Raw genomic sequence first — 20,299 nt, 5'->3', positions numbered from 1 at the left:
AGTAAAAATGGTAAAAAGCCCAAAACAAAACGTGAGGAGCAGCAAGAAGACAGATTTAAACACAAAAGGGCCCAACCACTAACGTCATTTTTATCTGTATGATCAAAATCGCGTAGTCGTGGTCGTCGTCGTCTTCTTCGTTGTTCAAACCCGTCACCGTCGTTTGGAAGCTTTATCGGCAATTGGGTCTTCCTTACGAAAAAATCAAAACTTTTTTTAGAATTTTCAATTTTTGGGGGAAAGATCCAATTTTTATTCTTCTTCCTTTTAGTCGACGCCATTTTGGTTTGGTAAAGCTTAAATCTCATTTTCATAAAAAAGGAAAGAAAAAAAATAGTTACTTTGTAAATCTGCATCTTCTGTTAGAATCGATCTGGATCTGAAGCTCCTCTATCATCGCAGGTTTTACCTCCTTTTTCTTCTCTATGCTAATCACCGTAAACCCTTGTTTCAATTTTGATCTCTGTTTCAATTAGATTCAACGATTGTCCCATTGCCTTATCAAAGCTGCAAGCTTTGTGTTTTGAAATCACCATCAAAATAGCCCCCTTCTTAGGTTTCTGCTTCTTCTTCTCCTTGTAGGTTTTGAAGGCTAAGATTCATTCATATGAGGAGGGGCTGAGCTAGTTGATTCTTTCAAGTTTACAGCTTTAGATGATCTCTAATTGAGCAAGTCTGTGTATTCTTTTTTTTTTTTTAAATCATGGGAGAATGGGTCATCGGAGCTTTCATCAACATTTTTGGAAGTGTTGCTATTAATTTCGGCACAAACCTTCTCAAATTGGGACATAATGAGGTCTGCATTTGCCTCAGCCACCCACTGTTTGATTGCATTTTAATCTCGTTAAGCTTATATAGACCGACTTTGTGTGTTTTTATCTAATCAGAGAGAAAGGTTAGCTCTACAAGATAATGGCGGAGGGAAGATGCCATTGAAGCCAATTATACATTTTCAGACATGGAGAGTTGGTATGCTCTCTGGTCTTGAACCTTTTTCTTCTCCCTTTGGTGTTTATATGAAGCTAGTTCTGAGTCCAATGTTGTTGGAAATTTACAGGGATCCTAGTCTTTCTTCTTGGGAATTGCCTCAATTTCATTTCGTTTGGTTATGCTGCTCAGGTAAAATTGATTTGTTTGGCGTTGCCTACTTGCGTGATTTGTAAGATTTCGTTGATTGCGTTATTGTTTCTCTTCCGTTTTCTTACCTTGACGCACTCTCTTTTGCAGTCCCTTCTAGCAGCTCTTGGATCCATTCAATTTGTATCCAACATAGCATTTGCTTATGTTGTATTGAACAAAATGGTGACTGTCAAGTATGCAAACAACTTCACTGCTATTTTTTTTTAACATGCATAACCGTTTTACTAAGTCTCTGCTCGTCTAATATCTTTTTGGTATGCCTTGGTCACAGAGTACTCGTTGCTACAGCCTTTATAGTTCTTGGAAACGTTTTCCTTGTAGCTTTTGGTAATCACCAGTCACCAGGTAGCTATTCTTGAAAAGATAGGTTTTGGTCTATCGTTTTTTACAAAGCGTGACCTAATGTATGTCGTCTGTGCTCAGTTTTCACACCCGAACAGTTGGCAGAGAAATATAGCAATGTAACGTTCTTGGTCTACTGTGGGATTTTGATTATAATAGTAGTCGTGCACCATTTCCTCTATAGGTGAGTCTTGCATTTGAAAATGTAGCCTTGCACTACTTTTCAACTATCTCTGCCCTCTTGTGTGATCAGTTTAATCGAAATATTCAGGAAGGGAGAAGTTTTACTTTCTATGCCTGGACAAGAAATTAGCTCGTATTGGAAAATGCTGCTTCCTTTCTCATATGCTGTGGTCTCGGGTGCTATAGGATCATGTTCGGTTTTATTTGCCAAGTCACTGTGAGTCTTGCAAATACTGGGCTTTACTTGAAAATCAGATAGTTTCAGGTGCTAAATTTTGGGTTTCATTTTGCAGCTCAAACTTGCTGAGATTGGCCATGTCTAGTAGCTATCAATTGCACAGCTGGTTCACATACTCTATGCTTCTTTTATTTCTTAGTACAGCCGGATTCTGGGTAAAAGCCATAAACCTACTGAAATTGCTTTGGTGTGCCGTTGAGATGATAAAGTTACTGAAGTAAAAACGTCTTTCCTGTGTTTGTGTTGCAGATGACAAGATTGAATGAAGGATTGTCTCTGTATGATGCAATTCTCATAGTTCCTATGTTTCAGATTGCTTGGACTTTCTTCTCCATCTGTACAGGATTCATCTACTTTCAAGAGTTTCAGGTTCATCTATAAACTAAATTGTGATGCTTTTCCTCTCTTTTCTTTATCTTTGGGCTAAAACGGATCCAGATGATTAGTTTGATCAAGTTGTCACAGAATGGTGTGGGTTTAGGCTTAGATAATTTTCTTCTTCCTTAAACAGGTTTTTGATGCGCTAAGAACAACAATGTTCATATTAGGAATGATGTGTGTATTCTTAGGCATTTCTTTACTAGCACCTGATGATACAAGAGGCAACGAGACAAAAGATACTTCATCATCTCTCGACTCTATCGTGTCCTCGAGCCTACCAACTGAAGAGGACAGGTAAGCATTGCATTCTTGTTAGGTCCCTAAGTCAGAAGTTTTTCATGTTTTAGCTAATAAGTAATAACTAGTTTGATCTTTAATAATAGGTTGATACCACAATCATCTGAAGATGGACATAGCAAAGACACAAGAGTAGTTGTACATGGAATGTATATGAAAGCAGCTGATCTAATTGCCAAGACAAAGGTGGTACCCACAAGCGAAAGTATCATTTACTTGTGAGCTTTATCAGCATTACTAAAACAAAAACGACTCTTTTACTTCATTGTCTTTGCAGACTGCTTGTTTAGCAGCATTGGGCTTTGGCGAAGACTCTATAAATGCATCTGCGATTCTAGTGATGCCAATGGTATCTTCGAAGATTACAGGGTTTAGAGGAAATGGACTCGAACGGGCTAAGATTTTGTCCATGAGAGGATCAGGATGGAGCAAACTAGCCATGGAAGAAGAAGGAAAAAGAATGCTTGAAAAGACTGTCTCTTCAAAGGCTTAAGTAGGTAGTGAAAACAGAAAGCTATGAGACAGAATCTCAGGTGCATTTCTTCTGTTATTATATATGGCTTTAGTAGCAAAATCTGTTTTTAGGAAACCATCCCACGATTGTGTATTCTTGCAAGAACCCAAATTGTATTACATAACATCTCTGTATATTCATTTTTTTTGTTTGAGACCTGTGAAAAGTGTTTCATAAAGCACAGAATGTAAACAAGTTTGAATCGAGTTTATTACTATTACAAATCCATATTTTGAGAATCACATTGTGAACAGCCCCTCTTGCTCTCCTTAGAACACCATGACTAACGTCTTAACAACCTCTTATCACCGGTTTAGAAATGAGTAGTCATCCTTGAACCTTATATATGATACCTGCAATGTTACAATACTGTTTCATTAATCCGAGAGGACGGAAGCGGAACTATTGAATTCCAAATTTCTGGTATAGAAATTTGACAAAAGGAGCGAGACAGTTAGTGCAATTCATTCTCTCTAGGAGAAGAACTACACAAAATTAATGTTGCCTAAACAGTAATATCATCAACGGTAATATTAGTCTAATTAATCACTTTGAGAAATCAACATTAATAGTGTTACCTTAAGTAAATGTCCTAAACATTCAGAAACTGGAAAGTAGCCGTTGGAGTAATTGGAAAAAAGAAAGGAAACGAAAAGTGATACAAATAGCCAAATCCTTTGTCTAGATTTCACAATCTTTGTGTTCTTTCTGAGAAGATCTGTGATGAATCCAAAAAGATGTGCTGCCTGCAAATATCTGAGAAGAAGATGTCCAAAAGATTGCATTTTCGCACCTTATTTCCCTCCAAACGATCCTGCAAAATTTGCATGTATCCACAGAATCTATGGTGCTGGAAATGTTTCCAAAATGCTTCAGGTATATATATCTATTACATCTTTTTTTTTTGTGTGTGTATCTTCTCTAAAATCATATTTAAGCTCACATACGTACGTTTATGCATATCTCTATATAAGCGTATTCATGTTTGGATTTTTGGTGATCTTTTTGACAACAGCAACTTCCTGAACAGACAAGAGCTGAAGCAGTGGAGTCTTTGTGCTTTGAAGCAAAATGCAGAGTAGATGATCCTGTTTATGGATGTGTTGGCATTATTCATTTACTTCAAACTCAAATTCAGAATGCTCAGAATGAATTAGCCAAAACTCAAGCTGAGGTTGCTGTTGCTCAAACCAACCTTAGCCAAACCCAAAATTCTGACTTCTGAGTTTATGTAATATCTCTAAGTTTCATCAATAATTTCTGAATAAAATAACTCTTTTGCATTTCTGTTTCTGACTGTGTCAACTCTCTTTTATTCAATGATGCTGATCCTCTTGAATTTCCACTAACATTGATATATCATACTCGTAATCATAAAGCCATTAGCTACTTATTTTAAGACCATAACGCGTTAAAATCCAAGTAACACATGAATTGCGCTCAATAAAAATCGAATCGAATTTACAACTTTCACTGCTTGAGCAAATCTAAACTCCATTCCTTTTACAGGTACATGACATTACACTACTTTTGCGGGAGCTTTTCTTGTATAGTTACAAAGATAATTAATGAATCTGTCTAATAGAGGAAAAAATATATATGCCAAGAGACACTGAACCTTCAAAATCGGCCTGTATCCCACTTGGAGAACATAATCTGATGCTGGCTCGGAGTTTCGTGTCGTTCATTCACTTGATCCGTGTATTCATTACCAAATGAAGAATTGTAGTTTAGATAAGAATCCATAGAATCATCAACCAAGTCTGAAACTTCATATACTTCGAGGGCTTTCTCCAACAGTTGGATCATACAAGCATAATGTTCCGGAATAGGTGAGATACCGTAAACTTGGATCATCCATGTGAAGTACTTCAAACCCTCCTTTACATTACCTGTATTAGCACAAGCGGATAAAACACCAACGAAAGTGATAGCATCTGGCTCTACACTTGCTTCTTCTTCCATATCTTGAAACAGAGACAAAGCCTCTTCTCCACATCCATGTACACCCAAACTAGTAATCATCGAATTCCAAGTCGCTAAACTCTTCTTACTCTGCATCACATCAAAGACTTTCCTCGCGTCCTGCAAACTTCCACATTTGCTATACATATCAATCAAAGCAGTTCCAAGGAAACAATCAACCACAAAACCGTTTTTGTGAGCATAGTCATGAACCCATCTTCCCATAGACAAGCTCCCAAGCTGAGTAGAAGCTTGCAACAAATTAACAATCGTATACTCATTAGGCTTAACATGATCATCAACTTGCATTCTCCTAAAGAGCTGAAACGCCTCATCAGGTCTACGGTTCTTAACATAAGCAGTGATCATTGCAGTCCATGAAACAACGTTCCTCGTTGGCATCTGATTGAATACAATCTCAGCTGAATCTAACTGAGAATTGGAAACAAGACCATAAAGCATAGTAGTCCATGAAACAATACTTCTCCCAGGCATTTTATCAAACACCTTACGTCCACAATTTGGTTTCCCACATTTAAAGTAAAGATCCATGAGAGTGTTCTGGAAGAACACATCATAAAAAAAACCAGCTTTAATAGCTAAACCATGGACTTGGGTACCTAAACGAAGAGACGAAGAAGAGGCGAGACAAGCTTTGATAACAAAAGGGAAAGTGAATTTATCAAACTGAGAGCGATGATGAGTGAGCATAAGGATGAATAGAAGAAGAGCTTCACGAGGCTTGTGATTAACAGAGAGGGAACGTATCATAAGGTTCCAAGTAAACGTAGAAGGAGATTGAAGTTGATTGAAGACGAGAGAAGCGTATTGGGTTTCTCCGAATGAAGAAGAAACACTTATAAGCTGACGAACTAGTAACTGATCGTTTGCGAGATTGTGTTTGATGACTCTGGTGTGGATTTGTTTCAATTGAGAGAAACTTGAACAGGTTCGGAGAAAGTAAGAAGCTTCGAGAGATCGGAATGGTGGTGGAGGAGAGAGGAGGTTTGGTGGAGAAGACGGCGACGGAGCCGCCATGGATTCAACGAGTGATCCCCCAAATTCTCACATTCAATCTCTTTTCCTCGATTGATCGATCGTGTGTGGATGATGATGAAGCACTTGGCGTGGGTATATAAACCGTACCGAACCGAATTATATTTTCGGTTATTGTGTTAAACCAATCGGTAAGAGGAGTGGAATGCTTTGATAACCGGTTCGGTTCAGATCTATTAAACTTAAAAACTATCAAAATTCTGTCTAAGTTTACTACTTTCACCGTCCATTTTTTTTTTTTCAAACATTGGGCCACAACTGGTCGGTCCATTACCCTAATTCCTAAAGGTCGGGATTCGATCTCGGATATAATGGTAATTTCTACAAATTGACTTACCTCCTGCCACTGCACTAAGTTCACTTCACAGTCCATTTATTTATTATGCTCTTATACTCTTCTTTATCCATTTCCTTGCTTTCTTAATAATCATTCAAAATCTTTTTAGTTTAAAGTACAACACAACTAACATTTTGTTTTAAAGTACACACAACTTATTCTTGGCAAACTCGACCAAAATCACTGTCTCTTTTCTCGTAAAATTTGGCAATTATGAAGATTAACATAACCACCACATATACTTAGTTATTGATTGATACTTTCACTCATATAATTAGTTTTAAATCTACACATAATGAAATTTCTCAAACCAATAATAATACTTAAAACTTTTTATAGAGTTTAAATGATTTTTATTATATATAATGTTTATTCTTTAAATAAAATTTCCTTACCATAATAATATAAAGTTTATATATTTTCTGTTATATGTTCCTTACACGGCTTTTTCTAACCCTTTTTCGAGTTTTAATATAATTGACAAATATTAATACTATATTCAATATTAAATTTTCATTTTTAAAAAATATCAAAACGAAGCAAATACTCAACACTTCAATGCAATCCATATTTGATAGTGCACATGCCCTTCATCATGAAACGTATGTAAGGCATGCTCGGGAAGAGTATCGGCCAACATGAATCAACCAATGAATTAACGACTATGCAACATTGTTTTTTGATCTCATGAAACCGCCAGTGAAAGATTCCTGGTAACTTACTGAAACATCCATGTGGTGCCTTTTTAACCACATTCCAACAATCGTCAGGTTGCATCGGTTGAGCATTCAAACCAGACAAGGTCATCAAAAGAACAACAACCATGAGCAAAGGAGTTGTCTTCATCGTCTTAGATGCAATTTTCTTTATCAAATTATTAAATAATTTAGTTTGTATCACTTAATGTTAATGATGCCTCATTTTTATAGGGGGTTCTTTACAGTATTATGGCAAGATATTGACCAACTCAAATTGGTAAAATTTTAAATACATTTGACCTAGTTAAAACAAAAAAGAGCAAAAATCAATATAACATATTAATTGCTATTCAATTTCAAGATTATTTCTCTTGTATAAGATAACTAATGCTTTGAACCAAAATTTACTTTGATTACTTGATTATTTCTCTTGTATACGATAATTAAGTGCTTTAAACCATAGTATAGCAATTTTATTAATCAAAAAAGATGAATGAATTTAGTTTGTATCACTTATATTTTGTCTGGTTTTTGTAAGGGTTTCTTTACAATATTATGGCTAGATAGTGATCAACTCGAATTGGTAATTTTCAATACATTTTACCTAGTAAAAAAAAAAGAAAACAGAAATCAATGTAACATAGTAATTACTACTCAATTTCAAGATTTTATTATTAAATTATTAAATGTTTTAAAACAATTTATTTAGTTATATGTAAAATTTATTAAATATAATTCATACCGTATCTAGAAAAATAGCTTTGATTTTCTTGTAGGTTTTTTTTTGAACAAACATATATTATCATTCATTAACGAAAGAGTAACATACAAAGTAATAGGATAGTTTAAAGGATAACAAAGGAGGGGGCTTCCCAGAATTAAAAACATCAAAACAATAAATGTAGATAGGGGCAACATATATTAGAAGCTTATGAGTTATGAACCAAAACCTTGATAGCGTTCTGGAACCTGTGAGATCAAGGCAACCTCCTAGAGAGAACAATGTGCATAGAACAGGTGAGTAAGGATGCAGCTCTGTGGACCCACTCAATAGTTAGATCAAATCTTGTACACCGGAGGCCTGCTTCGCGAGTCCATACAGGGTTACACGTGGCGAAGCGTATTTTGGCAGCGGCTCGCACAAAGACTCCTAAATCCATTTTAAGCCTTTCCTTCCCACTTCTCCCTTCAGTCGAGTAAACTTTAATGCTTACTTGCTATATTCCAGCGTTCTTGCACGGCTCTCGCGCAACCTCGCCTTGCACTAGTATATAAAGGACATATGCATTTTCTACTCATTGCCAATTGGTTACGTTGGAAGCCCATGAACACTCACATGACATCTTGATACACAAATTCAACATAATAATAAATAGAGTCAATAGTGACCACCAGTTCCTGCAGCCAATTAGCTAGACCTAGGCTCGTGATTAGGAGAGCCATTTCGCCATTCAAAAAGAACGGTCAAGATTTTGACTGGATACGAAATCACTGGTGCTCGATCTAGTGGTATTTTTATGGGGATTATTTCTATCGCTGTAGAGAGTCGGAAAGAAAGAGGCAAATTAACAAGAATCTCATCGTTGGACCAACAATCGCCAGGATAAAATCTATTTGAGCGGGAGATCAAACCTGATCAGTGAAAAATTCTGACAAGTACTTGGAGGACTTTGGGGTCGGCTGGCCTCTGTACTGAATCATATTTTGGATTATGGGGAACTCCTATGTCATAGGAATAATAGGTGGGGACCTAGCCCCCGACGACTGAGGGGAGTACGTCCTGGAAAGCAAATTCTTAAGCTTGGTATATGTCACTTCCTTATCCTATTCTTTTAGTTTTAGTATGCATGGGGGAGTTGGATTTGAAACTTTTAAATGTATTTTTTGTTTTAAGGAAAGCAGAAAAAACACAAACTGACCGGGCTAGCATATCCTTCCGCTTCAACCCAATCTTACTCGAACAACTAGTTTTGTTTGTCGAGTGAATGATTTGACATTCGAACTATTTTATGGAATAACACTCGTATATATTGAGCTTCACTTGTTCAGGTCAGAATCTGATTAATGCGGTGTACATCCACTGACTCAAAGAACCTACATGATAGTGCCAATTACGCACGTACTTTATGTGAGTCAAGCCAGAAAACACAAAAAAACTTGAGCATTCGGGATTTCTTTTGGTCAAAAGGCACACGGTCAGTGAAACAACCCGACCCGTTTTTTAATAATAACAATATATGATTAATCATCCCATACTACTTAATTAAACCAACCAAACCACAATTCATCAATAAACCAACAACAACCAATATGCACAACGGAAACATACCAACAATACAAAACCAACATATCATCAATACAATAACATTCCTAACCATTCTATCCAACAGCCTAGCATAACTCTATCCAAGGTTCCAACATCAATAACATAACCATAACACAACAATCGAGACTCTAGATCATCCTCCTCCTCATCGCCATGATTCCACGTCTCGTACCTGCACACCACAAACAACAATTGAGATGCGTAAGTATTATCATAAATACTTAGTGAGGCAATAACATAACCATAACACAACAAATTAACTATTTGGTTCATAGATGTTACAGCCAGCGCTAGGCCAAATCTTGGGTTCACGACATTCCATTCCTACCAAATCCACCTTTGTTTGAGTCGGCGAATGTAGTTTCGTAACTCTTGTTCTCTAATTTAACTAGACTTGAAAGTGATGGATCAAGCCAGAAAACACAAAAAAACTTNCCCCCCCCTTTTCTTTTGGTTGTGTCCAAGTGAAGTGAAACTTGGGAATGAAGCAGATAGGTCTCAGTCGCCAGCAAGAAGCTAGAAAATAAAGTGGGCTGTAATGATGTCAGAATTTGCACTAACTTACAAGACTGAAAATGCAAAGTAAACTAACAGAACAAGGCGCCGGAGGAAACCCCCTTCTAAAAGTTTGTTCCGCCGTGTAGTCCAATCGGGATCTTTGACTCTTGGCTCCAAACTTCTCGCTCCCACCGGCCGGCTGATGGATATAGACTTACTACCGGAGATATTTGTGTTACTTCGTCTGCCTCTTTGTTTGGAGGAAACAGAAAATGAAGGAACCTTTGCTTTGAAAATGATTGTTCTAAAATGGTTATTCCTCACAGTTTTGATATCGAAACCAAGCCTTTGCCTATAGGCTTTGGGATGAAAGCCAGCCCGAGGAAGGACCGAAGGTACCAGTCCAATATATCTAGTGAGGAACCTCGGTGGTTGGCTACCGCATAGAATACGAAACGACATAGTAAACTCAACAAAACACTAGGAGAGTTTGGTAGAACGTGGGTCACCAAAACCCAATGTTGTAGGTTTCTTAGCCCAGACATGGACAACCAAAGCAAGAACTTAGACACACTTCTATTCTCGGAGCTGAGGTATATGAAGAATGGCCTTTTAGTCCTTTTGGTCCTTTGGACCGTTAGCAAAACTTGCATAATATGGATTTTAAACATTAATGATATTGATGGTGCACCTATCAGAATGAGAACAAACCAATTATCATCGCATATCGATGCATCTTCCATGAGAAGGTCAAGGGAAGAGGGAATGTTCATTGTCTTGAAACAAAGACTGAGTGGTAAATGTACGACCAAAGCTGATATTTTCAGAAAAGCTTTGCCAAGGGATCGAGCAAGGTTTGTATTGCTCCAAAAATCGGCCACTACAATGGTGGTTAGGATTCTATGTTTGGGTGAGGGTAGCTTGAAGAGGTTGCGGGAACTGCTACTTCTTTGAGCAGAGGTCATAATGCCGGTAGTCTTCAGGTTTAACTGAGGGGACTTATGAAGCAGAGGTAACCCCCTCTCCATAGAGGTGGGATCATAAGGCCAATCTTCAACAAGCTATCTCCTTCTAGAGGGTCATCCTTAAGTGACTCTAGTAACAGGGTTCCTAACAGACTCTTAGACCAATTTAGCAACAAAGGGTGGTTAAGGTTCACTAGCAGTCTTCGGACTAGCGGTATCCTTAAGCTAATCCACTGTTGACTAGAAAGGGGAAGAGTGGATTTCAAACTAAGCCTAGTTACGAGTTGACACTGAAACAGTTGAGCTATTGGTGATATGTAAGATAAAGGATCAGGAAATGCAAGCAATAAATATAATTTGATTGGCAGGTCATATTCACTAAGAAAGAGCAGCATTGCAAACTTCCAAACAAAGCTATTTAACTGGCCTTGACACAAAGAAGATTTAAGCACAACCAAAGTATCTGGGGATCTGCTACCGAGTGTAACTCGACTAGACCAAACAGGATACAAAGATACTTAATGATTTGGCCTTGCTATGAAGTTAAAACCAGAGGGTCTAAGGCTTTTCCAGGTCAGAAATGACTTATAGTTTATCTATAGTAAACTATCTTCCAGGATTCCAAGATAAGAGTGGGGAATAATCCTGGAACAGAGGGTTACCAAGACAGAAGCAGAGGTCACCAAGGACGAAGTTTCTTCGTCAAGCGGTTCACCAGCGCCTGCGTCAAAACATAGCTTCCGTCTAGCTGCAGCCAAGCAAAACACTTGGTTAGAGGATCTCGATCCAAGGAGCGGAAATATGTTGAAGTTGATTACATGAGGAGGCGGTAAGACGACTTGGCCTATAGGGACACTCATGGATCTTTGGAACAGTAACATGTTACTTGATGTGATAGATTCATCGAAGAAAGTTAACAGATGCGGAGGAGAGGATGGTGGTTGAAATTGACGCATGGATAGAGGTGAGATTTGGAATCTCAAAAAGCCTCCAGTAAGGCTGAATCTGGAAACAAATAGATTACAGGGAAAGAGGAGGCTGCGGGGATGAAGAAAACAAGTCCCAGCGACGCCGATCGGGCTCGGCCCACTAGGGGAGGAAACTTTGGTGGTTGTGCCATAGAGGAAAGACGGCTAGGACAAACTCTTTTTGTATGTGTCGTGCTTGATTGGAAGTAAGTCCCTTGTAAGGTTTAAAAAATCATTTTTACATGGTATCAAAGCAATTGTTTGTGGCCTAGCAAGCATCAAAATCTGATTTGATGTATAGATGCATTATTTTACCTTAAGTAGAACAAAATAGGAAATAGTTATACTTATAGCCAATAATTTTGCCATGTCATACAACATTTTAAGGAAACTAAAAATTAAACAAACCAAATCTTTATACTATTAAAAGAGAAAACGTTTAAGAAAATGTCTGAACTGTTGGCTTTATTTACTCTAATTGTCACTCAACTATGCATAAATGAGAAGGTTTATTGAAATTGGAATGGTCAAAATATTGGAGGAAATCGATTATCCGACCTGAATGAGGTAGGATATGCGCGTTTATTTGTTTGCATGGTGGGGAATCCACAACTTTTATCGTTAACTCGACTGATATACAGTGAATTTTTTGGTCTATTTAGAGCTCATTATCTTATTTTAAAATATGGGCCTTCGTTTTTACAAACTTAATCAAATGATAAGCTTATTGTATCAATTTTGAAATGTTAGTTAAGCATACGAAGATTCCGGCTTGAAAGAAACTTACATTAATTAAATTATACCAAATTTTAAGCAAATAAATCTTAATTTTTATTTTATAATATTTTGAAATCGGAACATACCGTAATTTTAGCGGTAAACCACATGATTATTTTCTTAAACTAAAAAATTTTGTGGATATTTTAAGTTAAATCTACAACAGTTAAATTATTTTTTAAGTTGTATTTATTTGTTAGTTTTGTTTAGTGTAAAATTATATAATTTTATTTGATTCTTAATTGTAAAATATAACCCGCAGGTTACCGCAAGACAATTTGTTTTGTACACTATCATAATTTAATCAGTTTAGTTAGATATATCTAATATTCTAATATTAATAATGTTAGCAAAATATAAAATGGTGAATTATCCATGTGACACCAAATTTTAAAAAGTTTTAATTTTCTCAAAATTAAAAACTGGATTAAACCAAAAATTTTTTTTTAATGTAGACGCCTAAAAAATCAAGATTTCTGATCATTCGTAATTAGAAACTTTTATGTTTTCTCTAAATTTTTTTTTATCAGATATGGAACGTTGTACATGTATATTTTATTTCCATATATTAAACTTAAAAAAATATATTAATAATATAGAAAATAATTATAATTTAAAAAATGTTAATTAGTAAGATGTCTAGTCCTTATTAGTTGTTTTTAATCATATATGACACTTTAAGAGCTCCTACTTTTTATTAATACAAATGTTTAAATTAACCGAAATTTAATCAAAATTAGCAAACTGAACCGAAATGTATTAAGTTAACCGAATGACTGAAATTGATATTTTCTCAGTCACTATTTTCGCACTTCTAAACGTTGTCGTTTAGTCGAATACAACAAAAATAAAATAAAAATTAGTAAAATATCCATTAGAAGAGAGAGAGAGAGGAGGAAACAGAGGAATCTAGGGTTTATGCGCAAAGATGGTAACAACGAGCAGCGATCAAATCCAAGATGGTTCCGATGAGCAATCGAAAAGATCGGAGATTTACACATACGAAGCACCATGGCAGATCTACGCAATGAACTGGAGCATTCGTCGAGACAAGAAGTATCGACTCGCAATCACAAGCCTCATCGAGCAATATCCGAATCGCGTCGAGATTGTTCAGCTAGACGAATCAAATGGTGAGATCCGATCGGATCCGAATCTTTGCTTCGAGCATCCGTACCCGCCAACCAAAACCAGTTTCATCCCCGATAAAGAGTGTCAAAGACCCGATCTTTTAGCTACTTCCAGTGATTTCCTTCGTCTATGGCGAATCTCTGACTCTGATGATGAGTCTCGTGTTGAGCTCAAGTCTTGTCTCAATAGTGATAAGAATAGTGAGTTTAGTGGTCCGATTACTTCTTTTGATTGGAATGAAGCTGAGCCTAGACGAATTGGTACTTCTAGTATTGATACCACTTGCACGATTTGGGATATAGAGCGTGAAGTTGTTGATACGCAGCTTATTGCTCATGATAAAGAGGTTTACGATATTGCTTGGGGTGGAGTTGGTGTTTTTGCCTCTGTCTCTGAAGATGGCTCTGTGAGAGTGTTCGATCTTCGTGACAAGGAGCATTCCACGATTATCTATGAGAGTAGTGGTGAGCCTAGTACTCCTTTGGTGCGTCTTAGTTGGAACAAGCAGGATCCGAGGTACATGGCTACTGTCATCATGGGCAGTGCTAAAGTTGTGGTCTTGGATATTCGGTTTCCGGCTCTTCCTGTCGTGGAGCTTCAGCGCCATCAGGCTAGTGTCAATGCTATTGCTTGGGCTCCTCATAGCTCCTCCCATATCTGCACTGCTGGTGATGATTCTCAGGCCTTGATTTGGGATATCTCTTCTATGGGACAGCATGTTGAAGGTGGTTTGGATCCCATTCTAGCTTACACTGCTGGTGCTGAGGTTGAACAGCTGCAATGGTCATCTTCTCAGCCTGATTGGGTTGCTATTGCCTTCTCTAACAAGCTGCAGATTCTCAGGGTCTGATTATGCTTTCCTTATTTCTGTTGAATGTAAAGACTCTTTGCTGTTGTTAATTAATATGATCCCTTTGATCTTTGTTTTAAGCCTCATTGAGTTTCCTCTCATCTGTGCAAGGACTATGTATCTTCTTCAAATTGTGAAGCTTTTAGCTTTGGATTTGGTTAGAAGAATGGGAAGTTAGTTTTAAACAGAGTGCAAGTAGATTTTGATTAATATCAGCGTTCACCGTTGTATGGAATGTGCAGCTTTCTATGGTAGTTGGTATAAGCTGTGTCTCCAATGTCCATGTCATTTTTGCAATGATAACACTTGATGGGTATGTAGAACTGTGACATTAGGCATTAGTAACATTAAACAGATGATGTAATCTTCATTACTTTTACATCAATACATGCATATAGACTCTCTGTCCAACTGAAAATGGCCACAATGGCTTGTGTTCGCATCTGTAGACTAGCAAACAAGTTCTTCTGTGGTTACCAAAATCAGCTTTCCTTAATCCTTTGGCCAGTCTTCTCTCAGCCTATCTTTTCAGTTACTAGATAAAATTGAAACTATGAATGAGATTCATCAGGTGGTTATTAGTAGTGGCAGGTTGTGAAATATGAGAGATGAAGGGTACTTTTCTTTGTTTCAGACGGTATGCTGCAGACAAGATATTATATGAAGTAATATGGTATCTTCAGAAACAGAGTATCTTAAGAACCTCTGTTCTAAATTTGAAAGGCAGAAAAATGGAGAGCAGCCTTATCCTCCTTATATAACCGTGACCACACATACACACAAAGGAAGAAGCCCAAGTGAAAAGCCCAAAAAAAATCTAAAATGAGGTGGAGGAGAGACTTTGAGAATGTGTGATCATGGAAACGAGAGAATGATAAAACCACAACCATAGAAATGAGTAAGAATGCTATCCAGAATCTAATCCTCTTTGCCTCCAAGTCATCAATTCTTTATCCTATATTACCACTCTCTCCTTCACCAATCCTTTTTACTCTCTGCTGCTACAACCTTAACTTGGATTCTTGTTTCTGGTCACCATGGCTTCGGTTGCTTTCTCTCTACCCAAACCATCTCTTCAGGTACCTTTCTTCTCATTCTTCTTCTTTCTAGTTTCTCTTACACAAGTTTAAGTAAAAATGTTGTGTTTTGTTTTCAGGGTTTCACTGAATTCTCAGGATTACGAAGCTCCTCTGCTTCTCTTCCCTTCGGCAAGAAACTTTCTTCCGATGAGTTCGTTTCCATCGTATCCTTCCAGACTTCTGCAGTAAGTTCTCTGTTTTCCTCCAACATTGTCTATAGCTTGTGTGTTCTGCCTTATGATGCATAGTCTCATTCCTCCAACATAGTCTTATGTACTAAGAAATAAGCATTGTCTATCGATAATTTATGTGATCGGACTGTGGCTGTTTCTCGCTGGTTTTGTGAACTATTTGGATGGTTGTGTACTTGTGTCACAGATGGGAAGCAGTGGTGGATACAGGAAAGGTGTGACTGAGGCCAAGCTTAAGGTGGCCATCAATGGATTCGGTAGGATCGGGAGAAACTTCTTGAGATGCTGGCATGGTCGCAAGGACTCTCCTCTTGATATCATTGCCATCAATGACACTGGTGGCGTCAAGCAAGCCTCGCATCTCCTTAAATACGACTCTACTCTCGGTATCTTTGATGCTGATGTCAAACCTTCTGGAGAGACTGCAATCTCTGTTGATGGCAAGATCATCCAAGTTGTGTCTAACCGAAACCCGTCTCTTCTCCCCTGGAAGTAAGTCTAATCAAAGCAGGAGTCTTTAATCTGAAATCTAGATAAGTTAGTTTTTGAATTTGGCTTATGGTTGGTTTGATATGACTTGATTAGGGAGTTGGGAATTGACATTGTGATCGAAGGAACCGGAGTGTTTGTCGATAGAGAAGGTGCAGGGAAACACATTGAAGCTGGAGCAAAGAAGGTTATCATTACCGCTCCAGGCAAAGGAGATATTCCAACTTACGTTGTTGGTGTCAATGCAGATGCTTACAGTCATGATGAACCTATCATCAGCAATGCATCTTGCACTACTAACTGTCTTGCTCCCTTTGTCAAAGTTCTTGACCAGAAATTTGGTATGCAGTTTATAGTTACACGCTTTCGCTTTCTGTGTCCTCTCTCTTAGGAAGCTCGGTTTCTAATGTGTTTGTTTGTAACATTTTCAGGTATCATAAAGGGTACAATGACAACAACTCACTCTTACACCGGTGACCAGAGGTTGCTAGACGCGAGTCACCGTGATCTAAGGAGAGCAAGAGCAGCTGCTTTAAACATTGTTCCCACATCTACAGGAGCAGCTAAAGCTGTGGCACTCGTGCTCCCTAACCTCAAAGGAAAACTCAACGGGATCGCTCTTCGTGTACCAACACCAAACGTATCAGTGGTTGATCTCGTTGTGCAGGTCTCAAAGAAGACTTTTGCTGAGGAAGTTAACGCTGCTTTCAGAGACTCCGCTGAGAAAGAGCTTAAAGGTATACTCGATGTCTGCGATGAGCCACTTGTGTCCGTTGACTTCAGATGCTCTGATTATTCTACAACCATTGATTCATCACTCACTATGGTTATGGGAGATGACATGGTTAAGGTGATTGCTTGGTATGATAATGAATGGGGTTACTCACAGAGAGTTGTTGACTTGGCTGACATTGTTGCCAACAAATGGAAGTGATTTTAGTAATCATTTGATTGAAATCGACTCTTGTTTCATGTTTTCCCATTTTTTCTTTTCTCTTATATACATTATTATGATTCACAAAATATGGGGCAAGACTGTATAATTATAGCCATGAGTTATGGATTTGTAATAATAATAAACTCGGTTCAAACTTTGTTTACATTTTGTGTTTAATGAAACAGTTTTTTACAGTGTAGCTATTGAAGTTGGATTTGATATGTTAGCCTTGATGATATAGTGTATAAAGGCCTCTAGAATGATGATGAGTTTGTTGTATCATTGTTAGTGGAATTGTAAGAGGTTCATTATCTTTTTAGTCAGAAACAGAAATGCAAAAGAGATTATTTTATTCAGAAATTATTGATGAAACTGAGAGATAATGATATTACATAAACTCAGAAGTCAGAATTTTGAGTTTGGCTAAGTTTGGTTTGAGCAACAGCAACCTCAGCTTGAGTTTTGGCTAATTCATTCTGAGCATTCTGAATTTGAGTTTGAAGTAAATGAATAATGCCAACACATCCATAAACAGGATCATCTACTCTGCATTTTGCTTCAAAGCACAAAGACTCCACTGCTTCAGCTCTCGTCTGATCAGGAAGTTGCTGTCAAAAAGAACACCAAAAATCCAACGTGAAAACGCTTATATAGATATGCATAAACGTACGTACGTGATCTTAAATATGATTTTAGAGAAGATACACAAAAAAAGATGTAATAGATATATACCTGAAGCATTTTGGAAACATTANGCTCCCTAACCTCAAAGGAAAACTCAACGGGATCGCTCTTCGTGTACCAACACCAAACGTATCAGTGGTTGATCTCGTTGTGCAGGTCTCAAAGAAGACTTTTGCTGAGGAAGTTAACGCTGCTTTCAGAGACTCCGCTGAGAAAGAGCTTAAAGGTATACTCGATGTCTGCGATGAGCCACTTGTGTCCGTTGACTTCAGATGCTCCGATTATTCTACAACCATTGATTCATCACTCACTATGGTTATGGGAGATGACATGGTTAAGGTGATTGCTTGGTATGATAATGAATGGGGTTACTCACAGAGAGTTGTTGACTTGGCTGACATTGTTGCCAACAAATGGAAGTGATTTTAGTAATCATTTGATTGAAATCGACTCTTGTTTCATGTTTTCCCATTTTTTCTTTTCTCTTATATACATTATTATGATTCACAAAATATGGGGCAAGACTGTATAATTATAGCCATGAGTTATGGATTTGTAATAATAATAAACTCGGTTCAAACTTTGTTTACATTTTGTGTTTAATGAAACAGTTTTTTACAGTGTAGCTATTGAAGTTGGATTTGATATGTTAGCCTTGATGATATAGTGTATAAAGGCCTCTAGAATGATGATGAGTTTGTTGTATCATTGTTAGTGGAATTGTAAGAGGTTCATTATCTTTTTAGTCAGAAACAGAAATGCAAAAGAGATTATTTTATTCAGAAATTATTGATGAAACTGAGAGATAATGATATTACATAAACTCAGAAGTCAGAATTTTGAGTTTGGCTAAGTTTGGTTTGAGCAACAGCAACCTCAGCTTGAGTTTTGGCTAATTCATTCTGAGCATTCTGAATTTGAGTTTGAAGTAAATGAATAATGCCAACACATCCATAAACAGGATCATCTACTCTGCATTTTGCTTCAAAGCACAAAGACTCCACTGCTTCAGCTCTCGTCTGATCAGGAAGTTGCTGTCAAAAAGAACACCAAAAATCCAACGTGAAAACGCTTATATAGATATGCATAAACGTACGTACGTGATCTTAAATATGATTTTAGAGAAGATACACAAAAAAAGATGTAATAGATATATACCTGAAGCATTTTGGAAACATTACCAGCACCATAGATTCTGTGGATACATGCAAATTTTGCAGGATCGTTTGGAGGGAAATAAGGTGCGAAAATGCAATCTTTTGGACATCTTCTTCTCAGATATTTGCAGGCAGCACATCTTTTTGGATTCATCACAGATCTTCTCAGAAAGAACACAAAGATTGTGAAATCTAGACAAAGGATTTGGCTATTTGTATCACTTTTCGTTTCCTTTCTTTTTCCCAATTACTCCAACGGCTACTTTCCAGTTTCTGAATGTTTAGGACATTTACTTAAGGTAACACTATTAATGTTGATTTCTCAAAGTGATTAATTAGACTAATAATATTACCGTTGATGATATTACAGTTCTGGCAACATTAATGTTCGCTCCTCAAGAGAATGAATTGCACTAACTTATTGAATTGATATAACACACTTATGTTTACTGAAGCCAAAGACTACGTACCAAAATACAAAATGTCTTCAAAATTGAGTATATTGAAGCACAAATTTCTCATACATTTTAACATAACTGTTCCAGAAAAACTTACGAGATAACATGGAATTGGACGATAATAGAGAGAGAGAGAGAGAGAGAGAGAGAGGCAGAGTAAAACAAACAAAAGTTCTCAGTCTTTCTTTTTCTTCAAACTCCAAATCCTTCTTCTTCAGATCTTATAATCCTCAGACTTAATCTGAATCTTCATTAAATTCCCCATCTGATAATTCATCGAATGTCCTCATATCAAGCTGGTACCGCAACAATCCACCAATTCCGCCAAAGCCTCTGCAAAATTGTGACCCTTCTTGGGACTTGTTAGTCACAAACTCAAGCGTACAACCAAAACGTTTATACTCATTAGCAAACCATTCAAGCAGAGGCATCTTCTCCTGAACTTCTAACTCCGCATTGGTCTCTGCATCATGGAAATTGCTTTGATTGTTCTCTTGATCTTTTCCCAAATGCTTAATCACAATTTCTCCAGTCGTGGTGTTCTTTAACTCATACCTATGGATATCCAGATTCTCCCACACTATCAGAGTTTCAACAGCACCCATTTCTAGAGCCTTTAAAGTATCATCAACACCGAA

At 37.3% G+C, this 20,299-nt stretch overlaps 8 protein-coding genes across 9 annotated transcripts in view; 4 read left to right on the top strand and 4 right to left on the bottom strand.

Annotated features, from left to right (window-relative positions):
* Positions 143-3,334, top strand: LOC104710471 (probable magnesium transporter NIPA8). The gene is made up of 13 exons (XM_010427081.2): positions 143-402; positions 583-796; positions 888-969; positions 1,058-1,119; positions 1,228-1,313; positions 1,412-1,485; positions 1,564-1,666; positions 1,754-1,882; positions 1,959-2,058; positions 2,153-2,272; positions 2,415-2,578; positions 2,668-2,767; positions 2,859-3,334. Exons 2-13 carry the CDS (start codon positions 704-706, stop codon positions 3,072-3,074), a joined length of 1,329 nt encoding a protein of 442 aa, XP_010425383.1. The 5' UTR covers positions 143-402; positions 583-703; the 3' UTR covers positions 3,075-3,334.
* Positions 3,819-4,320, top strand: LOC104710467 (LOB domain-containing protein 24-like). Its single transcript, XM_010427077.2, has 2 exons — positions 3,819-3,971; positions 4,111-4,320. The coding sequence occupies exons 1-2, from the start codon at positions 3,819-3,821 to the stop codon at positions 4,318-4,320; spliced, it is 363 nt and encodes a 120-aa protein (XP_010425379.1).
* Positions 4,507-6,156, bottom strand: LOC104710466 (pentatricopeptide repeat-containing protein At3g26630, chloroplastic). The gene has a single exon (XM_010427076.2). It carries the CDS (start codon positions 6,096-6,098, stop codon positions 4,716-4,718), a length of 1,383 nt encoding a protein of 460 aa, XP_010425378.1. The 5' UTR covers positions 6,099-6,156; the 3' UTR covers positions 4,507-4,715.
* LOC104710465 (WD repeat-containing protein LWD2-like) lies at positions 13,554-14,876 on the top strand. Its single transcript, XM_010427075.2, has one exon. The coding sequence runs from the start codon at positions 13,614-13,616 to the stop codon at positions 14,664-14,666; it is 1,053 nt and encodes a 350-aa protein (XP_010425377.1). The 5' UTR covers positions 13,554-13,613; the 3' UTR covers positions 14,667-14,876.
* On the top strand, positions 15,593-17,525 carry LOC104710464 (glyceraldehyde-3-phosphate dehydrogenase GAPA1, chloroplastic). Of its 2 annotated transcripts, XM_010427073.2 has the most exons (5): positions 15,593-15,745; positions 15,823-15,930; positions 16,124-16,428; positions 16,522-16,766; positions 16,857-17,525. In XM_010427073.2, exons 1-5 carry the CDS (start codon positions 15,704-15,706, stop codon positions 17,357-17,359), a joined length of 1,203 nt encoding a protein of 400 aa, XP_010425375.1. In that variant the 5' UTR covers positions 15,593-15,703; the 3' UTR covers positions 17,360-17,525. The 2 variants fall into 2 exon arrangements, with proteins under 2 accessions (XP_010425375.1, XP_010425376.1); XM_010427074.2 differs by lacking the exons at positions 15,593-15,745; positions 15,823-15,930 and having other exon boundaries at positions 16,227-16,432.
* LOC109126350 (LOB domain-containing protein 24-like) lies at positions 17,415-18,103 on the bottom strand. Its single transcript, XM_019229861.1, has 2 exons — positions 18,095-18,103; positions 17,415-17,970 (listed from the first exon to the last, which is right to left on the bottom strand). The coding sequence occupies exons 1-2, from the start codon at positions 18,101-18,103 to the stop codon at positions 17,761-17,763; spliced, it is 219 nt and encodes a 72-aa protein (XP_019085406.1). The 3' UTR covers positions 17,415-17,760.
* On the bottom strand, positions 18,195-19,471 carry LOC104710463 (LOB domain-containing protein 24). Its single transcript, XM_010427072.2, has 2 exons — positions 19,205-19,471; positions 18,195-19,080 (listed from the first exon to the last, which is right to left on the bottom strand). The coding sequence occupies exons 1-2, from the start codon at positions 19,355-19,357 to the stop codon at positions 18,871-18,873; spliced, it is 363 nt and encodes a 120-aa protein (XP_010425374.1). The 5' UTR covers positions 19,358-19,471; the 3' UTR covers positions 18,195-18,870.
* The window catches only part of LOC104710462 (eukaryotic peptide chain release factor subunit 1-3-like), a gene marked incomplete in the record, with an annotated part of 2,706 nt that continues 2,036 nt past the window's right edge, over positions 19,630-20,299 (bottom strand). Inside the window, 1 exon segment of the mRNA XM_010427071.2 lies at positions 19,630-20,299. Within this exon segment, the coding sequence (XP_010425373.1) occupies positions 19,898-20,299 (402 nt within the window).

The sequence above is a fragment of the Camelina sativa genome, chromosome 9, assembly GCF_000633955.1.
Source record: "Camelina sativa cultivar DH55 chromosome 9, Cs, whole genome shotgun sequence".
Lineage (NCBI taxonomy): Eukaryota > Viridiplantae > Streptophyta > Magnoliopsida > Brassicales > Brassicaceae > Camelina > Camelina sativa.
This window is presented reverse-complemented; position numbering and strand designations above follow the sequence as displayed.

Bases quoted from the DNA above. Each gene is read 5' to 3' on its own strand.
- LOC104710465 (XM_010427075.2), top strand. From the start codon at position 13,614: ATGGTAACAACGAGCAGCGATCAAATCCAAGATGGTTCCGATGAGCAA.
- LOC104710463 (XM_010427072.2), bottom strand. From the start codon at position 19,357: ATGAATCCAAAAAGATGTGCTGCCTGCAAATATCTGAGAAGAAGATGT. The intron at 19,081-19,204 runs GTATATATCTAT...TCTTTTTGACAG, and splicing joins ATGTTTCCAAAATGCTTCAG to CAACTTCCTGATCAGACGAG.
- LOC104710467 (XM_010427077.2), top strand. From the start codon at position 3,819: ATGAATCCAAAAAGATGTGCTGCCTGCAAATATCTGAGAAGAAGATGT. The intron at 3,972-4,110 runs GTATATATATCT...TTTTGACAACAG, and splicing joins ATGTTTCCAAAATGCTTCAG to CAACTTCCTGAACAGACAAG.
- LOC104710471 (XM_010427081.2), top strand. From the start codon at position 704: ATGGGAGAATGGGTCATCGGAGCTTTCATCAACATTTTTGGAAGTGTT. The intron at 970-1,057 runs GTATGCTCTCTG...GGAAATTTACAG, and splicing joins TTTTCAGACATGGAGAGTTG to GGATCCTAGTCTTTCTTCTT. The intron at 2,768-2,858 runs GTGGTACCCACA...TTGTCTTTGCAG, and splicing joins ATCTAATTGCCAAGACAAAG to ACTGCTTGTTTAGCAGCATT.
- LOC104710464 (XM_010427073.2), top strand. From the start codon at position 15,704: ATGGCTTCGGTTGCTTTCTCTCTACCCAAACCATCTCTTCAG. The intron at 15,746-15,822 runs GTACCTTTCTTC...TTTTGTTTTCAG, and splicing joins TACCCAAACCATCTCTTCAG to GGTTTCACTGAATTCTCAGG. The intron at 16,429-16,521 runs GTAAGTCTAATC...TGACTTGATTAG, and splicing joins CCGTCTCTTCTCCCCTGGAA to GGAGTTGGGAATTGACATTG.
- LOC104710466 (XM_010427076.2), bottom strand. From the start codon at position 6,098: ATGGCGGCTCCGTCGCCGTCTTCTCCACCAAACCTCCTCTCTCCTCCA.